Raw genomic sequence first — 22,874 nt, 5'->3', positions numbered from 1 at the left:
CAAAGGCAAAACCAAGATTAAGCACCCTGAAAACCTGGACCGGCTCCCATGATTCGTTGTGACTTGCCCTAACTCAGGCTCTCTTCAGGTCGACTTCATTTCTTCTAAAAGAGACCAAAGTCAAGCAGGGATCACTTAGAAGCAGCTTTGCCCCAGGCTCGGGCCTCCAGAGCCCCACGGCCCCAGTGGCCACCTCCCACCAGCAAGAGGGTGGAACTGGCAAGATCAGAAAGAACACAGATCCAGGGTGGCAGATTTAGATCAGGATTTCTTTTTATTCCTTGTTGGTTTAAAATGGCTAATCAGAATAAAAAATAAAAGGGCCTCTGCCAAGAGGGAGGCAGGTCCCTCTTCCTGAAGCCAGGACCCAGGCATCCCCTGCCACCCAGGAGAGTTGGGCTAAAGGTGATCCCCAAGGAAGCCGGAGAGGCTCGGACCGGGGCCTGCCCCCCTCTCTCTGTTCCCAGTTTTTGGCATGTGATGAGAAATATTGCTTTTTGGACTCTTCTCTCCCGGCCTTGAATTTGCAGACTCAACTATGAGAGTTGGGGGGAAGCTGCCCGCCTCCTCAGCCCCCTTGGGGGCTGGTTGGGATCCAATGATACGGGAGCTGGGCTAGGCCAACTCTTTCCTACTTCGCCAGGGGGCAGGGCCTCGCCCGCTGAGGAAATCAAGTGCCAATGAGACTAGAAAACTAACTCGTCCCCAAGACCCCCTCCCCCCGCTCTCCTCTTCCCAAGCTCCTCAGTGGTGATGACTGGGGGGAGGGAGGGGAGAGAAGAGGGGCCACAGGGAAGGGCTGGGTTGGAAGGCCCCACATCCCAACCCTTTTCCTGATGGTCTGAGGGGCAGGGACAGGCGGGGGTGGGGGGAGCTCCCCTTTCTCTCCTGATGCTCACCCCTCTCCTCCCCTTTCCTCATCCCAGGGTATATATATATATAGAATTTCTTTGATATTTATAATATATATATAATATATATATATGTACACACACACCTGGTAACGCAGAAGAGGAAAAAAATAGAATCCGTAACAATAATAAAAAAAATTATTTCTGGTTTAAAAACGATCCGGTTCCCTCCAGGGCAAGCAATTGCACAAATGTCCATTGAGTCTGGCCCAGGGGTGGGGAGGGCTGGGGGGAGGACGCTGATTCTCAGACAGGAGTCACCGCCCTGGGCAGTCAGTGCCGACTCTCCCCCACGTCCCCTGCCTCCAGCGTTGTGGTCTGTAAAAGCTCCTCATCCTCGTGGGATCTGTGGTTTGAAAGTGTCCATGCAGGAGAGGGGAGCCCCTTGGGGGGAGCAGGGTAGCCACTCAGGGCCCTTTGGTGTAGGCACGGAGGCGCCAAGGGCTCACACCGAAATCTCGTAGGTGGTGCCGCCCACCCCTGACACCTTCTTGACTCCTCCTCGGGTGGGACTGCTGAGGGAGGCCTGGCCAGAGCCAGGGGAGGCCGAGCCCAAGGTCTTGGGCTGCCCGTTGGATTTGCTGTAGGCAGTCTTCAGTTGCACCTCATCTCTGGGGAAGGAAGGACAGATGGGGCTCAGGCAGTGAGAAGGCCACACCCACCCCGGGGCCACCCCCTCAAAACGGTGTCTCCCCAGCGGTCTTCGTTGGACATGAGAAAAAACGGACCTTAGCTTCTCCTAGCATTCACTCCCCCTGCTCTGTGTGGAGGGGTTTCACATACTCCCTTCGCCTGGCACCCAGGGCACAGCCCTCTACTTCCTGACAAGGACAAGAGGACGCTTCAGAAGAAATCGTCCGACCCCTGGGCTTGCTGGAGCTCAACCGGGCTCAGAAGGCCCTGCCCCTCATACGGGGCACAAAGGGCAAAGGAAGCCTACAGGCGGCGCCGATACTTACTTGGGTGCCAGTAATGGCTGCAAGGCAACTTCCTCTGTCTCAGGGACACCAGATGGGGCTTTTTGGCTGCTATAAGACATGGATCGGCCTAGGTAAGGGACAGTTGGGGCTGGCTCAGGGGACCCCAGTCCCCGGCCCCGAAGCCCTTCTGGCTTGCCAAAACGGGGGGCAGCTGGGCGGCCCAGCGGGGTCTTGCCCAAAGGCGAGCGCTTCGAATCGTCCGAAGATGAGCTGGTACGGGGGGCGTGGCCAGAACCCGGCGTCGACTGGATGCCAGAGTCTCCCAGTCCGGGCTCCTCTTCCCGGCCAGAGACAGGAGGCGACTGGCGCAGCAGCTTCTCCCGCTCCTGAAGGGAGGCCACGATGTGGCGCGACAGATTGTCGTACCGCACGGGTGAGGGCTCGCGTGGCGGAGGGCCGGTGGGCACCAGGCGGGGGTGCCTCTCAGCTTCCCGCTGCTGGGCCAGCCGGGCCGACAGGAAGGGAGAGGTGTAACCCAAAGGGGGGTCTGGCTCTGGCCCTGCCTGCACCGACTCAAAATCAGGGCTGTCAGAAGGGGTGAGCAGGCTGTCATAAGAGAGGCTCCCGTTGCGCGTCTGATTGGCCAGACTCTTGTAGGAGGTGGAAGTCGTGCCCTCGGAACGAATCGACTGCAGCTGGCCCATTTCGAAGCCCGTGCCTTGGGCCGACTTGAGGCTGGAGGAACGGGAGCCGCTCGACAGCGGGTCAAAGTGAAAGCTTTTGCCAAAGGTGGGAGAGCGGAAGCTTTCGGGTTCCAGGCTGGGCTCTGACCGGTAGCTGGGGTGGCGGCTGCTCTCAGCGATCGAGGCTGGCTCCTTCAGACTGTCTCCTCGACTCAGCTGAGGAAGGAGGCCCAGGAGCACATCAAGATCTGGCCCGGGAGCCCCCCTCCCCTCACAGGCCTGGGCTCCCACCTCCCCAAGGAAGCCAGCATCCCCGCCATTCCCCCGGGCCAGGTCTCGTACCTTAGCGCTTGAGGAGTGAGGTATGGCCGCGGACGTGCTGCTGCTGCTGTAGCCGGGCCTGTACTTGTACATGGTGGGCGTGGGGGGGTTGTCCTTGCTCAGAAGACTATCTGTGGGAGAAATCCACAAGCACAACGACCACATGTCACTTTTAGGGTAGCGGGGCCCGGCACTCTCCTTGGAGTCTCACAAGAGGAAAGGACTTAAGGGACTTGGGCTTTTTGGACGGGCTCGTCCCGTACCCCGCCCACCTTCACCCTCTTCTGGAGAGCCCTGGGCCAAGGGAGAATCCGCAGCTCCTCCAGAGGCCTGAGCCACATCCTGCCGAGCCCCGTTCCCACGGGATGGCAGGAGGACAGAGGGATCACGTTTTCTTTACCTCCCCTTCCCCACCCCCCTGTCCTTGGCCATCCCGCTTGCCCCACCGCCTCAGGAGCCCTCGCAGTGTCCAGCCAACTCTTACCCTCCGTGGTGGCGAGGCTGAGGTGAGTCCGGAGGCCCGTGTAGCGACTGAGATCCGGCTTCGGAGGTGGCGGGGGCTCAGCATCTGCAGACTGGCTCTCTGTTACCTCCAGGCTTCCCTTGGACTAAGATTTGCAAAAAGGAAGAGGTTAGACATGGAAGAACGGTCTTGGTGAAACTGAAGGTTGTCTGCCATGAGGGAGAAGCAGAAGTCCCAATTGATGTCTTTTTCTAAACAGGTAGGACAGCTGGGATACAGAAAGGCCCTTTTGTCCCACAAGGCAACGACTCAGCATGAATTCATTCTTTCATTCATTTGTTCCTCTTTTCTCCTCCCATTGCCATCCCCTCGACCCTGACACGTGAGCTCTCAGCTCCCTCCCCCCTTCCTAGACATCAGCTCCATCTATGGCTCCCCACCTGCCAGTTACCCTTTCTGTGGGGAGTCTTTGGGAGCTCCTATTAAAAAGAATGGACCCTATAGGCATGAGAGGGGCATGGAGGCAGTTACAAAAGAGTCCATTGTGATTACATGGAATTGAAGAGCTTCCACACAAACAAAACAAATGCATGGAATATAAAAAGGGAAGCAATCAACCAGGAAAAAAATGGTTTTGTGGGGCAGCCGTGGCGCAGTGGAGAGAGCACCAGCCCTGACATCAAGAGGACCTGATTTCAAATCTGGCCTCAGACACTTAACACTTCCTGGCTGTGTGACCTTGGGCAAGTCACTTAACCCCAATGGCCTCACCAAAAAAGAAAAAGAAGTTGTTTTTTCAAAAATCTCTGATGCAGACCACAGAAATGTGAGGCTATAATCCATTCCTCCATAGGAGTGCAAAGATGTAAATGGGGCTGCTAGGTGGAAGCACTGAATAGTGCCCTGGGGCTGGAGACGGAAAGATCAGAGTTCAAATCCAGCCTCAGATGCTTCCTAGCTGTGTGACCCTCTACTTCACCCTGTTTGCTGCCTCAGTTTCCTTATCTGCCAAATGAACCAAAGAAGGAAATGGCCAATCACTCCAAACCCAAATGGAGTCAAGAAGAGTTCGACATGACTGAAAACGACTAAACGAGAAGATGTGGACAATTCTTAAAAGAACTGAATTATTAGTCTCCCAGAAAGAATACTACAAATCACTTAAGAGTAAGAGAATGCAAATCAAAACTTCTCCCTCTTAGGCAGCAAACTGCTAAAGATGACAACAGATCCCCAAAGTCCCTGTTAGAGGAGTTAGGGAGATGGCACACTAGGCAATGCTGGTAGACTTATAAATTAGAACCATCGTTCTGACAAACAATTAGGAATTGCACAAATAAAGTGCTAAAAATAAATGTCCACATCCTTACACCCAGAGTCTACTGCTAAGCATAAACCCCAAGAAGGTGACGATCAGAAAGAAATGCTGGGACAGCAGCACTTTGGAGTGACCAGAAGATCACCGGGTTTGAAGAAAGCACAAGTTTAGCCCCAAATAAGAGAGAAGGAACCAACCCCACCTTGTTTGCAAAATTTGGGGGGAGGAGTTCAGAGGCTTTTATTATGCTATTATTGGCCCTGAGGTCAGGAGGATCTTAGTTCAAATCTGGCCTTAGACACCCAACACTTCCTATCTGTGTGACCCTTCTGGATTTTTTTCTCTGCATCTAAATTATTTGTTACGCAGTTCTCTAGAAGGAGTAAGAGGGAAGGAGAGAAATGTACATTAAAAACAAGGTGATTTTAAAAAAATTATATGTTTATCATATGTACACACATACACACACAGTTTTTCCCCCAAAAGAGGACAAGACACTAGAGGGCAGGGGCTGTCTCAATGGCCTCTGTGCTGGTCCCTGGCACTTGGCGCAGTAGGTGCTCACAAGAGCTTTCTCGGCTACCACCTTCTTCCCGCTCCCATTCACTCCTCATTCTCCCGGAGCCTCATTGGATGGCCTGCTGACTCAAGTTCAAATACTGCTGCCCGACATTCACGGGGTGCCCCCATTGGGCACTGTTTGCCAACCTTGCCCAATGCTATCTGCACGGTGCTCTACTCTCCAGCCAAACTGAACCATTTCCTATTTCACCAACATATTTTGAACTTTCTTCTTTAGCTTCCAGAACTTGACTTAAGCAATTACATTTAAAATATTAATATTAAAATAAATATTTCTATTTCTAGTCATCCTTTAAAAATCTTTTGTTCTTTTTTTCTCAATGAATTTAAATATAAAAATTAACAAGGAAAAGAAAAAAGAATCGTCTATCTTCATTCCCTGTGCCAAGGAGCTTCACGAGCTGAGAAGAGTTCTGTAAATTTCACCAGAACGAATCCATGACACACTCCAGCATTAGAGGTCAAGGAAGGTAATTTTAAGATGGCAGAATGTCACAAACTTTCCCTCATCACTGGGGGAAACCGATTCCCCTCCTGACCTTACTTCCCATCCCATAGATGGAGACTGGGAAACTCTGTTTCTCCCAAAGGTCATTTGGATATTTGTAACATCATTCTCAGACCATGTACAATTATCACTGCTGATACCCAGCTTTCAGCTGATCACCTGGGGTTGATTATGCAAATGATATGTGAGGGTTTCCCACCCTGCCCCAGACCCTCACCTTGGTTCTCTTGAGTTCCCCTTGAATACCGTTGTCCATAATTTTCACAGCAATCTGCCCATCTGATATTTCTGGTCGAAGGAAAGGAGGCCGGATCACGATTGTTTGTTCTCGCTTTGGTCTCCCCAAGTACCTGGTATTCAAAGGAAGGATAACTATTGGTCAACAGATCCTTTTCTGAGCCCTCATCACGTGCCAGGCACTGCGAGGGCCACCAATAACATAGGCCAAGGGCCTGCCCTGAAGAGGCCCGCGCTGAGCCAACCTTTGTCAGTCTCTGAAAAAGGCTAAGAGGAGGCAGCTGAAGGCTAATCCCTAGTTCAGTTCACTGAATGTAAATCTGATCCCTCGACAGAGAAAAAAAAAAAAAAAAAAAAGATCCAGCCAATCAACCATTTCCTTATTAGGCACCTACTATGTGCCAGGCACTGTGATGGACGCAGGGGTTTCAAAGATGAAAAATCAAACCATCCTGGCCCCCAAGAACTTATCTCCTACCAGGGAGACACCGAGCACAAACAAAACAGCCTTAAAAACCGGGGAAAGGTTTCCTGCACACAATCTAGCCTGAGTTTTACAGAAACAAGGGAGTCCAAGCAGAGGGGAGGGGGGAGGACCTTGAAAGTCTAGGGGATGGCCAGAGAAAGGGCCCACATCCTGTAGAGTGAGCCAAGCTGACAGCAGAGAGATTGGGAAGGCTGTTGTGAAGGTGGGTGGGCTTGGCTATATGGAGTAAGGCTGGGATGTGGTCAGACCAACCTTCCCATTAGCAAGGTCACACTGGGACCTGTAGGATTTGAGAGAAGAGAGACCTGACACAGAGCTCAATTCATAAGTTACGGCCATAGCCAAAATAAGCGCGAGAGGCAGAAGTCTTGGGTGACCTTCTAGGGCAGCCATCTCTCCCCGACAGCCACCCGGCTCTCAAAGAGGAGACGTCACTACAGAATTCAGTCCCCACCTATCATAGCCTGCACTGGAGTAGAAACCCCGCTGGCTTGAGCTGGAGAGGAAGACTTTACCTAGGGGCCGAAGAGCTGCAGAGCACACGACTGACATTGTTGCAACAGCCATTGGTGAAAGGGTTTACGCCTCCCCGGAATTTACCTGTAACCTGTGGAGAGGAGATCACTGTGAGCCAAGTCACATGATAGAGCCTCAGAAAGGAGGTTTATGGGGCTGAGCAGGCTACCACCCCAAGAAAAAGGCCTGCTATCAATATAACTTTTTATCAACAATATCATGTTAGGACAAAAAACTCAGTGTAATGACAGGAATGGAAAGACGTTTAGAAGAATTGCACATGTTTAACTTATATCGGATTGCTGCTGTTTTGGAGAGTGGGGGGGAAGAGAGGGGGAAAAATCTGGAAGACAAGGTTTTGCAAAGGTGAATGTTGAAACCTATCTTTGCATGTATTTGGAAAAATAAAATACTATTAAAAAAAAACAAAAAACCCTAAGCATAACAAAATCTGAAAAACCTTGCCCCAAGTCTCTCAGGAACCCCTCCCCATAATCCCTCATACCTGTTCGTTAGTTGTGCGACCCCTGGCCACCAACACCACATGAAACCCCGTCAAGCCGGCTACAGGAATGAAGAACAAGCCAGCCACACACATCACTGCCATGCTGCAGCCTGAGAGTCAAGGGAACCATTCAAGTGACATGAGCTGACGTGAGCCCCTCTCAGGACCATCGCCCCCACCCCGCCTCTGGGCCGCTTCTCCCCCACCCCGAGCATCTGGAAGGATACGTGACGGCCGTGCAGACCCCTGAGAGCTCCTCCATGTGGTAGAGGATGTAGAGCAGGCCGAAGCCAAACACGCCCATGATGTGGGCCGTGAGGGAGAGCAAGAAGAGGAAGAAGTAGCGGTAGTTGCGTCTCCCGATGCAGTTGTTCACCCAGGGACAGTGGTGGTCAAATTCCTAGGGGCAAAGACAAAAAGGTCAGAACATCTGGCTGTGAGCCCATCAGCCTTCTCCCGTGTCACAGGGAGGGGACACAGCCTCGAGTTGGGCTCGCGTTGCCAGGACTTCAGGAGACCACTTCTGAACGAGGCAGCCCTCCTTCCCCAAGCTCGAGAAGTTGTCGCGAGGCCACGGTGGCTCAATCTCAAGGAGCCGGTGTGGCTTTCTCCCTTACAACGGCCGTGCCAGCTGACCCGCTATGGGACTCGGCCAAGGGATCAGCCTGTACCCTTTTGCCAAAAGGAAAGGAGGTTTGGATGAAAGCAGGTATAGGAAGGAGCTGGCAGCTACTTGCAGCTTCAGGAAAACAGGAGGGGCTAGGAGGCAACAGTCAAGGGGAGGAAGATGACAAGTGGGAAGCATCTTGTGATGGGGATCAGAGAACTGAGGCAGAGGGAGAAATTTAGCCATGGACAGAAGGCAAGAAGAGGTTTTCAAAAGATCCAAGGAGAGAAGAGGATGGGACTTGGAATCTCCATGGGAGGGGCTGGGCTCCAGGGGGCATGTTCCCGTCTGAGACATCACTGTCCCCTGCCTCTTGTACAGAGAGCACCCCGATTATGGCCGTGTGCCACAGAGACGGGGGGAGAGGAAATGATGGGAGGGGAGAGAGGCCCGGGTTTGAATCTGCTAGTTCAGTGACTATGGACAATTAACTTCTATAGCCTTTACTTTATAGGATGGCTGTGAGGGCAAATAAATCCCGTCTGAGATGATTTGCAAACCTTTAAACATTTTACATTTTCTATCATGGCCTCTGATACCGAGCTGGAACATCGAGCTGGTGTTCTCAGGCTCCGGGACGGAGCCAAGAGAGCCCAGAGACTAATGGACATTAGGGTTTCGGTCTCTCTCCTGGGGATAAAACAACTGGGCTTTGCCAGCTGATGGGAAGACAGCCGCCACGGAGAAGGGCATTCTGCTGCACCCCGTTCCTCGGCAAGGCTCTTACTTACCTCGACACAGTTGTCACAGACGCTGCAGTGTGAGCAGCGAGGGGGACGGTAGAAGCGGCAGGTGGCACACCATTTCATTCGAACCTGGATCCCTTTAATCTCCACCGTTTTGTAAAGTGGGGCTCGGAAATCATCCTCCTTATCCTCGTCCTCTTCAGCTGAGGGAGGAGAAAGATAACTGAACCCCCACAAATATGGGCTCAGTGGAAGAGACCCGCCAAGCGCCTCCCTTCCCCAGCGGGCTCCTCCACGCAGCCACGCTCAGAGGGTCCCATCCTCCAAGCAGACTTTGTTGTTTCCCTTTCCAATTCTTGGCTCCCCCCGGTCTTTCTAGGTGGAGCCACCGCCCTATCCCATGAATGAAAAGCCGGTCCATCTTTCCGGCCTTAGCTCCCAAGCCGGGGCCTTCCAGGCTTCCCTAGTCCCCAGGGAAAGTCCCTCTGCCGAATCCCTCGGATACTTTATCCTTGTCCCGCTGGTGAGACATTAAATGAGCCCAGCACAAGCGAGAACGCGGCGTGGGTCTCTTCTGCCCTGGCAGCCGACATGTTCCATGAGGAACAACTGTTTTACAAAAATCAGCGTCTGATACATCACTTTCCCTCAACCAAGAATGAAGGCGTTAGGGAACAACGCTCCCTACCTCAGCCCAAGGACTCGTTCTTTCTACCACGTATTACGAAATTAGGAGGGAGAAAGGGGTGGGGGAGGTGTGGCAGCAGGAAGTGACCTTTGCCAACATAAAGGATCTCCAGATTTATAGTGCCTTATGCCACACACCAAGGTCACCAATACAAGCTGGGAATACCTGTCCCTCAAAACCCTAGTCCCGTCACTGCTTCTAGTCCATAAATAAACGCCCTAATCTCCAAACCCCTAAGACCTAGGGGAACTAAATGTGCTCCTTCTCAGAGAACTGCCCCAAAGGAAGGGGGAAGTCTTACCTCGGGGGAAAATGCCTGGGTCCATGAAGGTGGCCATGCTGAAGTTGGCCAGCACAAAGAGGAAGATGACAGCATTATAGATGGGCACTGCAGGTGACACATTCAGGCTCAACCCTGGGCACCTGGGCAGAGAAGGGGAAAAAGGGAGAAGGAGCCCCCGTGAGTGCCAGATGTCCCTTAGCAGCCTGCCCCATCGCTCACATTCCGAGGAGTACGACAAAGCTTTCCCTGGGAGAAAGCCGTCCCTTTGCCAACCAGTCTCCAAAGCAGACCGAAGGAGATTGAGGGCTCGCCTTGCCATGACTCCAGGAGGGGAACTGTCTTTGGCTCGGTTCCCGGAACCACGCTAAGTCTGGTTGGAGGCTTCCCTTTCCTTTCTCAAATCCCCATTGCTATTTCCCAACCTCTAGACCAGCGGGTCTGATTCCCCAGAGAGCGGCCGAGAATCCCCCCATGGCGACCCTTTCCCACGTGGGCTCTCTTGTTCTCTGCCCACTAAGGAAAGTGAGCACAGAAACACCAGAGGATGATTCCTTTGGGAGACGCCTGGCTCCCTCTTATCCAAGCAGAAGAAACTATGGCATCGACATCAACCACATCCCTGTCTAGCCTCTGGATCCCAGGCACATCCTCCTGCCTCGCACACGGGCTCAAAGCAAGTGTTTCCGGCTGCGCCTGCTTCTCCCGCCTTGCCCCCCCTCCCGGGCGACTCTGGGCCCCGATGCCTAACGCTTCCCACTCAACTCTCAGGGGCGCAGAGTTTCTTCAAGAGTTTTATTCAAGAGAAGGTTGACAAAACAGTAAGGAGTTGCCTCCTCTCCCCCAAGACTCTTCAGGCCTAAAAATGAATCAGAGCAAATGAGGCTCAGACTAAAGAAGCCCTAATTGAATGACAGGGACAGGGAAACTAGAAAAGCCCAGCCAGCCGACTCACGAGAGACTGAAAACAATTTGCCGGAAGGGAACGGCCTCACTTGTGCCCAAAATGGGGAACGCGGCTCAGCTCCTTCCCTGAGGAAGTGCTCCCTAAGTCTCGCCTTTGTCTAGAGCCTTCAGGCAGCTGAGAGCTTGGGAAGGCCGCTTTCTGTGCCCGAACCCCCAGCAGGTGAGACCAAGAACTAGGGGTTCTGAGGCAGCTGGGGGTGCCGCAGCGGCTGGAGGGCTGGGCCTGGACTCAAATTCAGCCTCAGACACTGAACAATTCCCTCAATGGCTCTTTTGTCTTAGTTTCTTCAACTGTAAAATGGGGATAATCAAAATACCCAGTGCATAGGGGTGTTGTGAAGATCAATGAGATCCCTGCAAAAGCATTAGCATGATGGGTAAAGATAAACCACCAGAAATGCTCGCTCCCTTCCCCCACCTTCCATTTGGGCCATCTCATTTTACAGAGAACGTTAGTGACCTGCCCTCGGTCACAAAGGCATAAGCATCACAGAGGGCTCTGAACCCGGCTCCGACTTCTACGCTGGACGGGACGTCCTTCCTGAGGGAAGGAGCTCTCTGCTGCGGAGCTCAAGAGGCCTTCCTTGTGGAAGACGCCGGCATAATACACTAATCTACTTTGTGGCGAGAAGCTTAATCCCCCAACTAGGGCAGCACGTGTCCTTGTCCCCTTTTCCTAGCCTGGTCTGAAGTAAAGAACGAAGGCGCTGAGAGAACAAGGTGCCAGATGGTCCCGGCGGCTTAATCCAGAGCTGCCGAGGATTCCCTCAACCAACAGAAGGGAAAGCTTCTCAGAGGGCAAGAGACCCCCAAAGAAGTCATTCCACCCCCCAGAAAAGCTTTCGGGGAGGACCTGAGGAAACGAAGCTCTGATGACAGCCAAGAACAGGGCTGACCGGGGCCCTGGAAGTACGGGAGGACATACTCCGACTTGCCCTCAGAAAGCCCCAAGGGTCTCCCCTGCTGCTCTCCTCTGGGGTCCAGCGGGCTCCAGTCCAGTCCTCTCTGCTCCCACCAGGAAAGCACCTCACACTAAATTAAGGACAATGGGATCCTCTGTCCTGAGGGTCTGGGCTGATGGAGATGGGAAGGGATGGGAAAGTTGAAGAGGAGGAACCCCGACTCAATTCCACCCTAAGGATTGTTGTTCATCTTTCAGAGGAAAGGATGAGGGAAACCAGTCCCCCAAAATTGGAACCTCCCCTCAAAAAGTCCCCTGTCTTCTGTTTCTGGGGAAAAGAGGGTGACGTACTTGGCCCTCATGCTGCCTATTCCTGTAATCTCTTTCTAAGAAAGAAAACTGAAAGGGGAAGGAGGGAAACATTAATCAATCCCTGTGGATACCACAGGAGATAACTATGCTCTTTGTTTTGGGGGAAAGGACGATTAAGTCATTTCTCAGGAGGGAACAGAGACCATTCAGGTTTTCTCAAGTTTTTGATAAAAGAAACAAGGGTTTCCCTCATTTCTCAGGAGGCCTGAGGTTCCTGGGCAGTTATTAAATAAGAGGATATGCCAATTTTCCTGATCCCTTTTATCACTGGGTTTCCTTATTTTTAAACCGAATTCTCTCATCCAGTTCGCAAACCTTTTAGGTACCCTCCTCCAGATGACGGACTTTATTCCCCTCAGAATATCTTCAAATATAAACCTGTTCCAGTCAAGGTGTAAGGGGCTAAATCCTAATCTGGCACCAAGAGAAACCATTCTCCTACAGAAAGCAGCCCTCCAGAGCACCGATGCCAGTCAGCCCACTTTGGCAAAGCCGGGATTCCTGCTCCCAGACTGCCAAGGCCTCGGAGTCCCCGCTGTTACAATACCCTACCAAGGAGGGGCGTGCGTGAGCCAGGTCTGCCCCTTCCGCCCAACACCTCCTTCCTGGCCTGGGGAGGGGCCGTGTTGCTATGGTACCCAGCAGGCCCCGGGTGACCACCCCAAGCAGCCTGTCTGAATTTGCTTCCTTTTAGAGGGGAGATGAGACACGGGCTGAGAACAGGCGTTGTTAGGGCTCGTCCTCTGCCTGTGGCAATAATCACAGAGCTCCTGAGGTTTGGGGAGCGGCCTTAGCCCAGAAGGCTGGCTGACTCACGACAGGACTCCTCGACCTACACCAGCCCAGGAAAAACAGGTTTCTCTGCCCACTCCGTCAAGCAAGACCAAATGGAATGAGAGGAGGACGGGTTCTACTGCCCGCTTGGCCAAAGTCTTCTCTCTCCAGGAGAGCCAAAACAAGGAGCGGACGGCATAGAACTGGGATTCTGGGGGATGCGAGGAGTGGGCCGCTCACGGCCTCGCTATGTGGCCACGGGGAGTTCAGGCACCGGATCTCTCCCAAGCATCTGTGTTCCCTTGGCTGTCCAATCAAGTGTGAGAATACACAAGGGCACGTGTCCAGAGATCTTGGAATGCTTCTTAAAAAGCACCTGGCCCCACACTGAACACTGAATTGCTTAAATGGAACAAGGAAACATTGTTATCCAGCACCATCATCATCAATTATCATTCCAGTCCCTCTATCTGCCATTCCACTTTTCCTGTCTGAGGTTCAAAGGAAGAAAAGCTGCTCCAGGCAGGAAACAGGTGGGCACCGAAGCACATGCCACCAATGCCTGGCATAGTGGAAGCATCTGACTGATGGTGTCACGACGGATGCAGCTCTGGGGCACTGGGGCTCCAAGCAGAGAGCTTCCCCTCTACTGGGAGGCGCCTCTGCTGTTCCAAAACTCCAAAAGAGAAGCGCTTTCTTATCTTTAAGGAAGTTGCCCTCTTGTCCCAAAACTCCCAATTCCTAGCCAGGAACAACTATGAAGAAGCCAGGTATTATTCTTGGTGAGGAATGGAAACCAACTATTACTCATGGGAAGGGGGAGATGAGAGAGCCAAAGGGCAGCAGCCGAACCCCGACCGGCTCGACTTCCCAAGTATCTCCCAGCTGCCAGGGCTGGGCGGTGACCAGAGAAAGAAGTGTGCCAAAGGACCAGCGCGCCTGGACTTCCAGGCCACAGAGTCCCCGACCATCCCCTTGAGGAACGATGACTGCAAGCACACTTTTGTCCCCCACTCAATTTTACAAATGAAGGTAGTGACAAGCTGAGCGACTTTCAGACCCGGAAGGGAGCATAGAGGCTGGCCAGCCGCACTCCTTCCCTTTAAAGATGACCGAGGTCCAGAGAGGGCAAGTGACTTGCCCAGAATTAGGGCAGAGCTGAGCCAGGAAGTTCTGGCCCAGACTTCTGACCCTGGACTCTTTCTCCTACTACACTGTCTCTTTGTTCAGAAATATTCGAATTTATTAGAATGGCCTGGGGGCAACTACTGGCACAGTGGAAAGAGTCAGAAAGACCGGAGTTCAAATCCAGCCTCAGATATTGATACTTAACTAAGCTGTGACCCTGGACAGGAAGGAGAGAAGGGAGGGAGGGAAGGAAGAAGCCAAAAGAAATGAGGCCTCTTGCTGTAAGAAATCCTGAGAGGGGGCAGCTAGGCGGCGCAGTGGATAGAGCACCAGCCCTGAATTCAGGAGGACCCGAGTTCAAATCTGGTCTCAGACACTTAAGAGATCCTAGCTGTGTGACCCTGGGCAAGTCACTTAACCCCAGCCTCAGAAAAAGAAAAAGAAAAAAAAAAAAAAAAGAAACCCTAAGAGAAGTCTATTCTTCCACCAGGCAGGCTGGTTCCTTTTGGTAAAATGTCAAAAACACGCAAGCACAAATTCCTAATCCAACTTCAGAATGTGGGAAAACAAGGCTCAGATTGAGGAATACCTCCAAGTCCTCAGTGGGATGAAGGGGCTTCTACACCCCCCCAACCCCATCTTTTTACTCACAGGTCAGCCTGGTGCTTCATGAATACAGCCTCTCCTTGCTCGATGAAACAAATGAGAGGGAAAATGATTTCTAAGTAGTTGAAACCCACAGGCTTCTGTAGGACTTCTCCCTCTCCCTCCCAGCCCCCTAGATCCCACAAGTGGGTCTTACACAGCAGCATATTAGCACTGGGGATTGGGGGAGAAGTGAAAAGCGAGGATGACTAAGGCTAAGATAAAACTAAGGAAAGAGCTGGTTTACTTTCAGCTGTGACCTCCTCCTTCCTGCTTTTCAAACCATGAAATGTTCAATTTGGTCTTATAAAGAACTTGAGAGGAGTTTGGGGGGGAGGGATAGGAACTTGTGGGGAGCAGTCGTTCTAGAATGCTGATGGCTCAGTCCATTATCTAGTATCTGCGGGAAAAATGACAGGGGACTAAAAGATGAGAGCGCCTAATGAAGAAGGACGTGGCTAACGAGGGGCAGAAAACCAGGAGGGCAGCCGCTCTTCAAATGGGGAGAGAGGAGGCCCAAACAGTTTAGAAACTAGCCCTGGGGAGGGAGCCTTTCATTGCAAGTTCAGGCAATCTCATCTCTCAAAACTCTCCCAAGACTAAAAACGACTATTATTTTCCAAAGCTCATCCTTTCCTGGCCTGAGCCTGAAGGAACCATGGCCCACTAAGAATCCCTGTAGTACCGGCACGAAGGAGAAAGTTTTAAAGCCTGTAGGAAAGTAGGTTACACAGTTTCAGCCATCAGTGGAGGAAACACCTATTTCAGAACATTTCTGTTCTGGGTAAACTGGTGTAACCAGGCAAACATTTCACTGGTCCCTGATGAGCAAGTCAGGAAATGGGAGAGATGGTGCCTCCTGCTCAGGCTAGCTCAGCAACTGTCTGAATCAAAAGAATCCCCATGAACCTACCCTAAATCGCCTAGATCCTTTTTTCATATGGGCTTATGTGTAAACTCACACACATCTTGCCCTTTGTTTAGCTTCTAGGTTTATTCAAGGATACCATGACAGATCTAAGAATATACTCCTAGTCCAAGACCAACTGTTACTGAATTCAAGAGTTCCATATTAAGATCCTTTGGGTCAACTGCTGGCTCTACCTGCTGGATGAAGCAGCAGAAACAAAAACTCGACCTTTCACCAGGAGCCCGGCCCTCTTTCCTGATGCCCAATGCAATGCAGGAAGGGCAATTTATGCAGAAAAAACCCCAGAGTTCCCAGGGAAAGTAAAGGATAAGCAGGGGACAGGACCCACTATTCTTCACAGAGAATAGTGGCTCCTCCCTGGGATCCATGGAGTTCTCCTCTCCCCTGTGGTGGGGCTTAAACGGCCGGGCCATCATCAGATTCTCCCACTTGTCAGACAGATGCGTTACAAGAGAATAGGACTTCAGCTGGCTAACTCCACAAGACAGATGCTGATCATCACTGCTTTGATTTTGTTCGAGCAAAGATCTCATCAGTTATACTCTCAGTAATAGAATAACTCGTGTTTTTATAGCATTTCAAGGTTTATCAAAAACAAAAAGAGAGAGAAGAGCAGAGAAGAGCAGAGCAGAGAAGAGCAGAGCAGAGCAGAGCAGAGCAGAGCAGAGCAGAGCAGAGAAGAGAAGAGAAGAGAAGAGAAGAGAAGAGAAGAGAAGAGAAGAGAAGAGAAGAGTCAGCATGGGGTAGTGAAGAAAACTCCAGATTAGAATTCTCTCAGCGCCTCAGGCAGCAGAGGCTTATCTTAGTTGAGTTTCATCTGCCAGGGTGGAGCTTATTCTCACACCCACAAAATCTCAGATCCTCGACACCCACAAAGGCTCTGGTCCACCCTCAGAGAAGGAGGCCCTGGCTCAGCAGGGGCAAGGAAGGGCCTCAGAAGGGCCTCAGAAGGGCCTCACCTCCTGGCCCGGGACACAGTGAGGACTGGAGGTGGGACCTGAACTCAGATCACCTGAGGAAGTCCAGACCTCTCTAGCCACTAGAGAAAGGCTTCTCTTTTCCACTTTTAGGGCGTCCTCCCTTTCCTAATTCAGAGGCAGTTTCTTTACTGGTATCTTTTACCTACCAAACAAAAAATAATCCCTCCCATTTTTACTCTCTAGCTCTTTATCTAATCCACAGTAGAGCTTATTTCTTTTCCCAGGAGCATCTTAATGTAGATAACAAGAGTTCAGATGTAGAGTTCATCTGCTTCAGTCACAAATAAATTATCATGGCAAAAAAGTTCTCAAGAGATTTGGATATTCTAAAAAATCGTCATTCGGAGCCATCCAACAGACCCAAATGGCCTGACCCTTTATGACAAAATCCCCTCCCCGAAACTTTCAGTAGGTGCTGGGTGGGTAGCATACAAGAGACAAGGAAAGGAATGGATGAAGGGCAACTTCCTGTTATCTCCTGGATTTGTCCAGTAACAAAGAGAGAACCCCAACTCTGATTTCCAAAAGCAAGGGAGACAGACATGCAAATGCCCAGCTTCCCAAAATGAACCAAGAAGGAACATCATTTCTTCTCACTCCAGTATGAACTTAGAAAGCTTCCTATCTAGTCACTACATGCCCCTATATCAGAGATGTTCTAATGGAGGCCCCTTCTCCGAGACAGGCAGAACACTTGGTTGTTGGGCTCTGTCCCGCACATTCTCGGCCTTCTCCAGCCTAAGGACCAAGCATCAGTGGCAGGTGAAAGCATTTAGCAAAAGCCCTGATGGTTGCAGCAGCACAAAGTCAATCAATTCACAAACTCCTGACCTCTCCCAGTGTACCGGCCTGAGGACTCCTGGCCAGGATCCCTCCAGCTGTAGCGTTGGGAGAACCTCAAGCTTCCTGGTTCCCTTACACAGTGCTATTCACCACCGATTGCTTAAGTCTCTTCAGATCTCCCTGACAGCTTCTTCCCACGCCCTTGCCCTTCCTGGATTATCTAATGATGGGGCTCTGTAGCATAATGGGAAGCCATCTAGGATTCCACAGAATGGGAAACTGGCTTATAAAGCACCAAAGGGTCCGACGAATGGAAAGATGCCAATTGTGATCCCATTTACTCCTCCTTTTGTGGCTATCTCCCTGGGTCCCCAAATGCTCCACTCACTGCCAGCCCGCCACCGACGCCGCCCCCCCCCTCCCCAGACACACCCACAGGGAACGCCTATCCCTTGCTTCCCCTGGAGGACACCCTAGGGTCAAACTCACGTAAAGGCAAAGAAGAGTGTGGTGGCTCCCACTAGGAAGATGGCGGCTGCCGAGACGGGCACATACTTGCTGGGTTTGAATCTCTTTGCGGACTCTGCGGGCATGGTGGAGCTCTGCTGGAAGATCTGCCTTGCCGCATAGCCCAGGCCCACACAGTGGCAGAACGGGCAAGAAAATGGGAGGCGGGTCAGTGGGGATGGGGGGAAGGAGAGCCCAGAAGGAAACCTGGGGCTGGAGTGTAAAACCGTGGCCCTTCCCCCTCCCAAAGAAAAGCAAAGGTCAGAGGATTGCAAATGAAACAAAAAGGCTGGGAGGGGGAAAGGAGAACTGAGCGGCTGAATAGCCCCCTCCCCGAGATGAGGCAGGAGAGGGGATTAAGCAGCACCGGGTGGACAGTTTAAAAGAGGAGAAGGAGCCGTGGACTGTAGGCATGCAAATGGCTGCTGGCCGAGAACTTGGACAGGCGGCAGGACCCGGCCCGAGCTCATGGGGGGATGGGGGGACACGGGCCTTTGAGGGGAAAGGGCAGGGAAGAATGGCACCCAGGGCAATGGAGGAGAGCTGCTGACGGGACTCCTCTAAGAGGCACCAACGCCCCTCCGACTAACAGCGAGTCTGCCTTGCTTCCAAAAGTATGGGATGGGCCTACAGACTAGGTCTTGCTCAACTTTAATCCAAATCAGAAACTTCAGGTGGGTCCCCCTTCCAGCTTCAAAGAGAGTCTGTTTCCATGGCAATCTCTGCCCCTTTCCAGTAGTCTTCTCGGTGCCACATCCCCCACACCTCAATTTCACCAGGACCGGCTGCCTGGCAATGGTGGTTTAATTTTATTTATTTCCCTCTTGGCGGCTAAAGCTGAGCAACAGCTGCTGCAAGGTTGAGCTGTAAATCCTTCCTTTGAAGGGGGTGGGGGGAAGGGAACGGGAGGGAGAGCCTGTCTATCCTGGGTCTCTTTCTTTTATTCCAAAGCCCGTCAAGGGCCACCGTTTCTGTAGACTTCATGTAAATCAAAGAGGAAATCTGAAATCCCAGAAGCCATACTCTCTACTCGGTCAAAGGCAGATAAAGGCGTCGGGTCCGCTTGACTACGTTTTGGCCGATGATAAAGCTTCAGAGGTTCTTCTCCTGTGTCAGGGTCTCCTCAGCTCTGCCGGGCTCTCTCCTCTTCACCCTCTGGCTCTTGGGGAAACTCAGCTGGGTCCCTGGGAGTCACCTAGAGAAAACAGAGAGCCATGTCAGAGATTCAGCTACAAAGCTGGCCAAAACCCCGATGACACGCTCTAGCCCAGCAGGCTGCCTTCTTCCAAGGAGCCCTCCCCTCTTCCCCTTCACTCGGATCCAAACAGAGAGAAGAGACCAGAGACTTTCCCCTTTCAAGTCCGTAACCTCAATCCAAATGGGAGGGTGAAGGGCTTGTGCCCCAGCTCACCGAACAGAATCGCTGACCCCAGAGAGGGACGGCCAAGTCCAACCAGGCACAAATGGATAGCCACCGACTTCGTGTATGTAAAACCCAAACCCACCCAAGAGCCACTAGACCCTTTCAGCCAAGAGTGTATCGCTGTTATTATTGCTGCTACGATGAAGGAAGAAAATAATATCCAAATCAAAATAGAGCACTAACCCCACTCCCATTTTATAAGTTTTATTTTTGCCTTTTTTTTAACCCCTCTCTAAAGGGTGGGGGGGGGGGCTGGGTAATAATCTTAGATAAATCTGAGAATTCTTGTGAACTCTACTCTAATGTAAACTGACAATCCTAAAAACAAATTTCAATAGTTCTTTCTTAAAACGGCCCATTAAGAAGTGGGCTCCACCTACTTAATTGTGATTAACAGTAACAATTATTACTGTTTATGGCAGCAGCCTGTAACACTAGCCCTCTGGATTTTATAGAATGTTTTTCATCTGGTGATCTCAAAGCACTTTACTCTTATTATGTGATGACACACTGGCTGCCTCCCTACTAAGTCAAAGTTAAGCCCAGAGATGTGCTCAGGGCCATTTAATGAGTCACTGGATCAGAACTGGGGAGCCCTCACATCTCCCCTTACCTCCCACCGACACAAGCTCTTCTACGACCCACACCAGCCGGACAGGGGAAGACAATTGGGGAACGGCCACTGCTCACCACAGGGATGGCCAACTGACCCCAGCAAGGACCTGACTTTTTTCCAGGATGGGTGGAAGGTTCTGCTTTCTCTCCCCAGGGTTTGGGACCATCCCAGATCCCGAGATAACGGCAGTAATTGGGACACCAGGACAGAAAGCTAGGAACAACACTTCCTCTCCCCTGGGCCCTCAGGGGTCAGCTCCACCCGGCCAGATTCATAACTAAACCTGGAGTTAGTTTGTTTGTTTTTAAACTAAAAGAAAAGGTTTCTGTTTTGCTTTCCATGCAGGCAGGCTTTTAAAAAAGAAAATCATAATTAAAACGCTCAGTTCCAGGAGATAGCTGAGTAAACTAGGAAGTCCTGTGTTTTCTAGACTAAGTGAAGGTGTAGGGACATAGAACGGGGACCAGAGGAAAGCCACCTTCCTGGCAATGCAGTGTCTTAAAGGCGCCCCCCACGGGAGGTTAAGTGACTCGGCCAGAGTCGGGGCCAGCAGGTGTCAGGCAGGATTTGAACCCAGCTCTCACGGACGCGGGCCAGCCTTCATTCCGCTCCCACCAGCACTGCCCAGGCTGGGTCTGACTGACCTTACTCATCATCTATCCCTGAGCTTTAGGGAAAACAGCAGAAAGATGGGCGGGCTCGCCTCCGTTTGGGAAGGAACCGGTGACTGCCGGCTCCTTTCCCAGCGCGGAACCCGCGCTACCTGGGCTTTCCCAAGGGTGACGGGCCGCCAGATAAGGAGGCGCAATCCTCCTTCCAGGAGGAAACCGCCCGACACGGTTCCCCTGACTCCAAGTGGAGCCTGTGCCATCCAGTCTGGCACAGGCGCTCATTTCCCCCTGGGCTTCAGGAAGTGACTGGATGTGGGCTCGGCACCGCGGGCAGACAGCGCCGAAAGCATCGAGGTACTGAGCGCAGACAAGCGAGGAGATGCTGGAGGGAGGGACAGAAAGGAAGCGGACTAAAGTCCGGAAGGAGCCGGGTCAAGGTGGGCCGAAGGCTCTCCCACAGCCAGAGATCCACCCTGGGCCCTCGGCCCACACCGAGACACCCGCACCCGCACACTAAGAAGGCGGCTACAGCGCCATGGGGGAGGGGAAGTTTAAAAGCTGTACCCAAGATACGGCAGCCCCGGGCCGGGGGCACTCCTAACGGGAGCGGGAGAGGCGGCGTGGGGGGAGCGGTCCGGGCCACTCTCCCAGACAGACAGCCCTCAGCAGCCGGGGAAGAGCGGGCCGAACCTGCCCCCCGACCCGAACCCCGGCCTCCCCGAGGCGGCGCCTCTCCCGGGTCCGGCCTCAGACCCTGGCCCAGTCCCTTCTCCCCGCCCGCCTCAGTTTCCTCATCTGCCCAAGAAGCTGGATGATCGGCCGAGGGTCCCGCTGTGAGCAGGCGGCCGAGGCGGGAGGAGCGCCGCACCCCCGCTAGGGGCACCCGGAGTGCTCGCTAAGCCCGAGGGAGCCGGGGCTGACCCCGGCGGGAGAAGGCGGTCCCACGCTCGGCCAGGGCGACTCGGGAACGCCAGGGGGGCTCCGGGACGAGACCCACGGGGGAGGGCCGAGCTGCCGGGGCACGGGACCTCGACTCGGGGGCAGGGGCTACCTTTGCCTGCGAGAGCCGCGGGTGAGAGGGCGCCCCTGGTCCCGGGGCGCAGGCTCCTTCCGAGGGGGGTCGCCCAGCCAGACTTAGTTTCGGAGCCAGGTTGTGTAGCCTCAGGGACTCAGTTTCCCCATCGGCAAAATGGGGGCAGCGCACCCGGCAGGGAGGGAGCCCCCCGGCCCGGGTTGTCGCCGGGCAGTGGGAGTATTGGGGGGCCGAGCCCCGGATCCGCCGTGCTCCCGAAGGCCGGGGGGAAGGGAGACGGGACGCCGGACGGCGGCCACGGGGCCCCAACCCTTGGGGGCCGGGCCCGGCGCGGCGGCCGCACGTCCGTCGCTCACCAGCCTCTCCCGGCCGGCCGAGGCGAGCTGGGCCGGGGGTGAGGTCCCCGGGCAATCCCGGCCCCGGCTCCCCCTTCCCTGGAGGTCACCCACCCTCCCTCCCGGCACTTCCGGTTCCGCAGGGGCCGGTGTCCCCGGTACTCACCCCGTGCGCCGTGCCCGCCGCCGCCTCCCCTCGGCTGTGCCGCCTGCCAGCCGTCAGCCAGCCAGTCCGTACGTCCGTCCGTCCGTCCGCCCGGGTTGTGAGAGGCAGCGCGCGGCCCCCGCACGCTCCACGCCCGCCCCGCTCCGCGCGGCCCCCGCTCCCCGCGCGCTCCCGAGCCCGGCGACGCTCCTTCTCGGCAGCAGGCGCGCGGCCGTTGGCCCTCAGAGGCCGGTCTCGAGCTCCCTCGCGTTCCCATTGGCTGCCCGAGCCCCGGCGCGCGCCGGGTCTCGCGCGGGGCACGTTTCGCCCATTCATGCGGCTCGCACCGCCCGCCTGCCCGCCCACTTTCCCATTCACTGACCGCCCTCCTCTCGCCCCCGCCCACCTCCTTCTCAGGCGCGCGCGCGTACGCAAGATCCTCTCCGCTTCCTCCCACCCCACTCCCAGTGGCCGCGGCTCGCTCGTTCCTGATTGGCTGTCAGGGCTCAGCGCCGTACGCGCACGAGACGCCGAAGCGGCGCGCGCATGACCACGGGGTTTAGCAGACGATTGGGTAGAAGCTGAGCATACTGCGCAGGTGTACGGGAAAAAAGGAAGTAGCGAGGGCAGTATTTCCATCTTTCTTAGCCCTTCTTTTACTACTCCAACATCCAGTCGCTAAAGTTAATAAATCTGAAAACATAGCATTCTTAAACGCTAGTGTTTAAGCCAACCAAGCAGGAAGTCTGGCTCCCGTCGGAGCCAAAGCTCTGAGATGCTTGGTACGGGCCAGACGAGCGTCTCATTTGGCCACTCACAAGGAGGACCCGCCCTCTTCCTGCTTCAGCTCCTTCCCTCATTGGCCAGCCCCAGGGAAACTGATTAGTCCCTTTTGTTGGAGGAACTTTATTTAAAACCACCAGAACCCCAGTTCATAGGCCAACCGGGGTTC

The 22,874-nt window shown here is 53.5% G+C and overlaps 1 protein-coding gene across 2 annotated transcripts; it reads right to left on the bottom strand.

The window, feature by feature from the left end:
- Window positions 1-255: 255 nt before the first annotated feature.
- ZDHHC5 (zDHHC palmitoyltransferase 5) lies at window positions 256-22,101 on the bottom strand. 2 transcript variants are annotated; one of them, XM_074276828.1, is made up of 12 exons: window positions 21,944-22,101; window positions 17,742-18,954; window positions 9,794-9,915; window positions 8,850-9,007; window positions 7,679-7,851; window positions 7,452-7,554; window positions 6,946-7,037; window positions 5,924-6,056; window positions 3,320-3,443; window positions 2,857-2,966; window positions 1,871-2,730; window positions 256-1,522 (listed from the first exon to the last, which is right to left on the bottom strand). In XM_074276828.1, the coding sequence occupies exons 2-12, from the start codon at window positions 17,843-17,845 to the stop codon at window positions 1,357-1,359; spliced, it is 2,145 nt and encodes a 714-aa protein (XP_074132929.1). In that variant the 5' UTR covers window positions 17,846-18,954; window positions 21,944-22,101; the 3' UTR covers window positions 256-1,356. The 2 variants fall into 2 exon arrangements, with proteins under 2 accessions (XP_074132929.1, XP_074132931.1); XM_074276830.1 differs by lacking the exon at window positions 21,944-22,101 and adding an exon at window positions 21,461-21,617.
- Window positions 22,102-22,874: the final 773 nt, after the last annotated feature.

This window comes from Sminthopsis crassicaudata, chromosome 6 (genome assembly GCF_048593235.1).
Source record: "Sminthopsis crassicaudata isolate SCR6 chromosome 6, ASM4859323v1, whole genome shotgun sequence".
Classification (NCBI taxonomy): domain Eukaryota; kingdom Metazoa; phylum Chordata; class Mammalia; order Dasyuromorphia; family Dasyuridae; genus Sminthopsis; species Sminthopsis crassicaudata.
This window is presented reverse-complemented; position numbering and strand designations above follow the sequence as displayed.

Excerpts from the sequence above, each read along its gene's own strand:
- ZDHHC5 (XM_074276828.1), bottom strand. The coding sequence starts at position 17,845 with ATGCCCGCAGAGTCCGCAAAGAGATTCAAACCCAGCAAGTATGTGCCC. Across the intron at positions 7,852-8,849 it reads TCTGTGACAACTGTGTCGAG|GAATTTGACCACCACTGTCC; the intron begins GTAAGTAAGAGC and ends CTTTGCCCCTAG. Across the intron at positions 7,038-7,451 it reads GTCGCACAACTAACGAACAG|GTTACAGGTAAATTCCGGGG; the intron begins GTATGAGGGATT and ends TCCTCTCCACAG.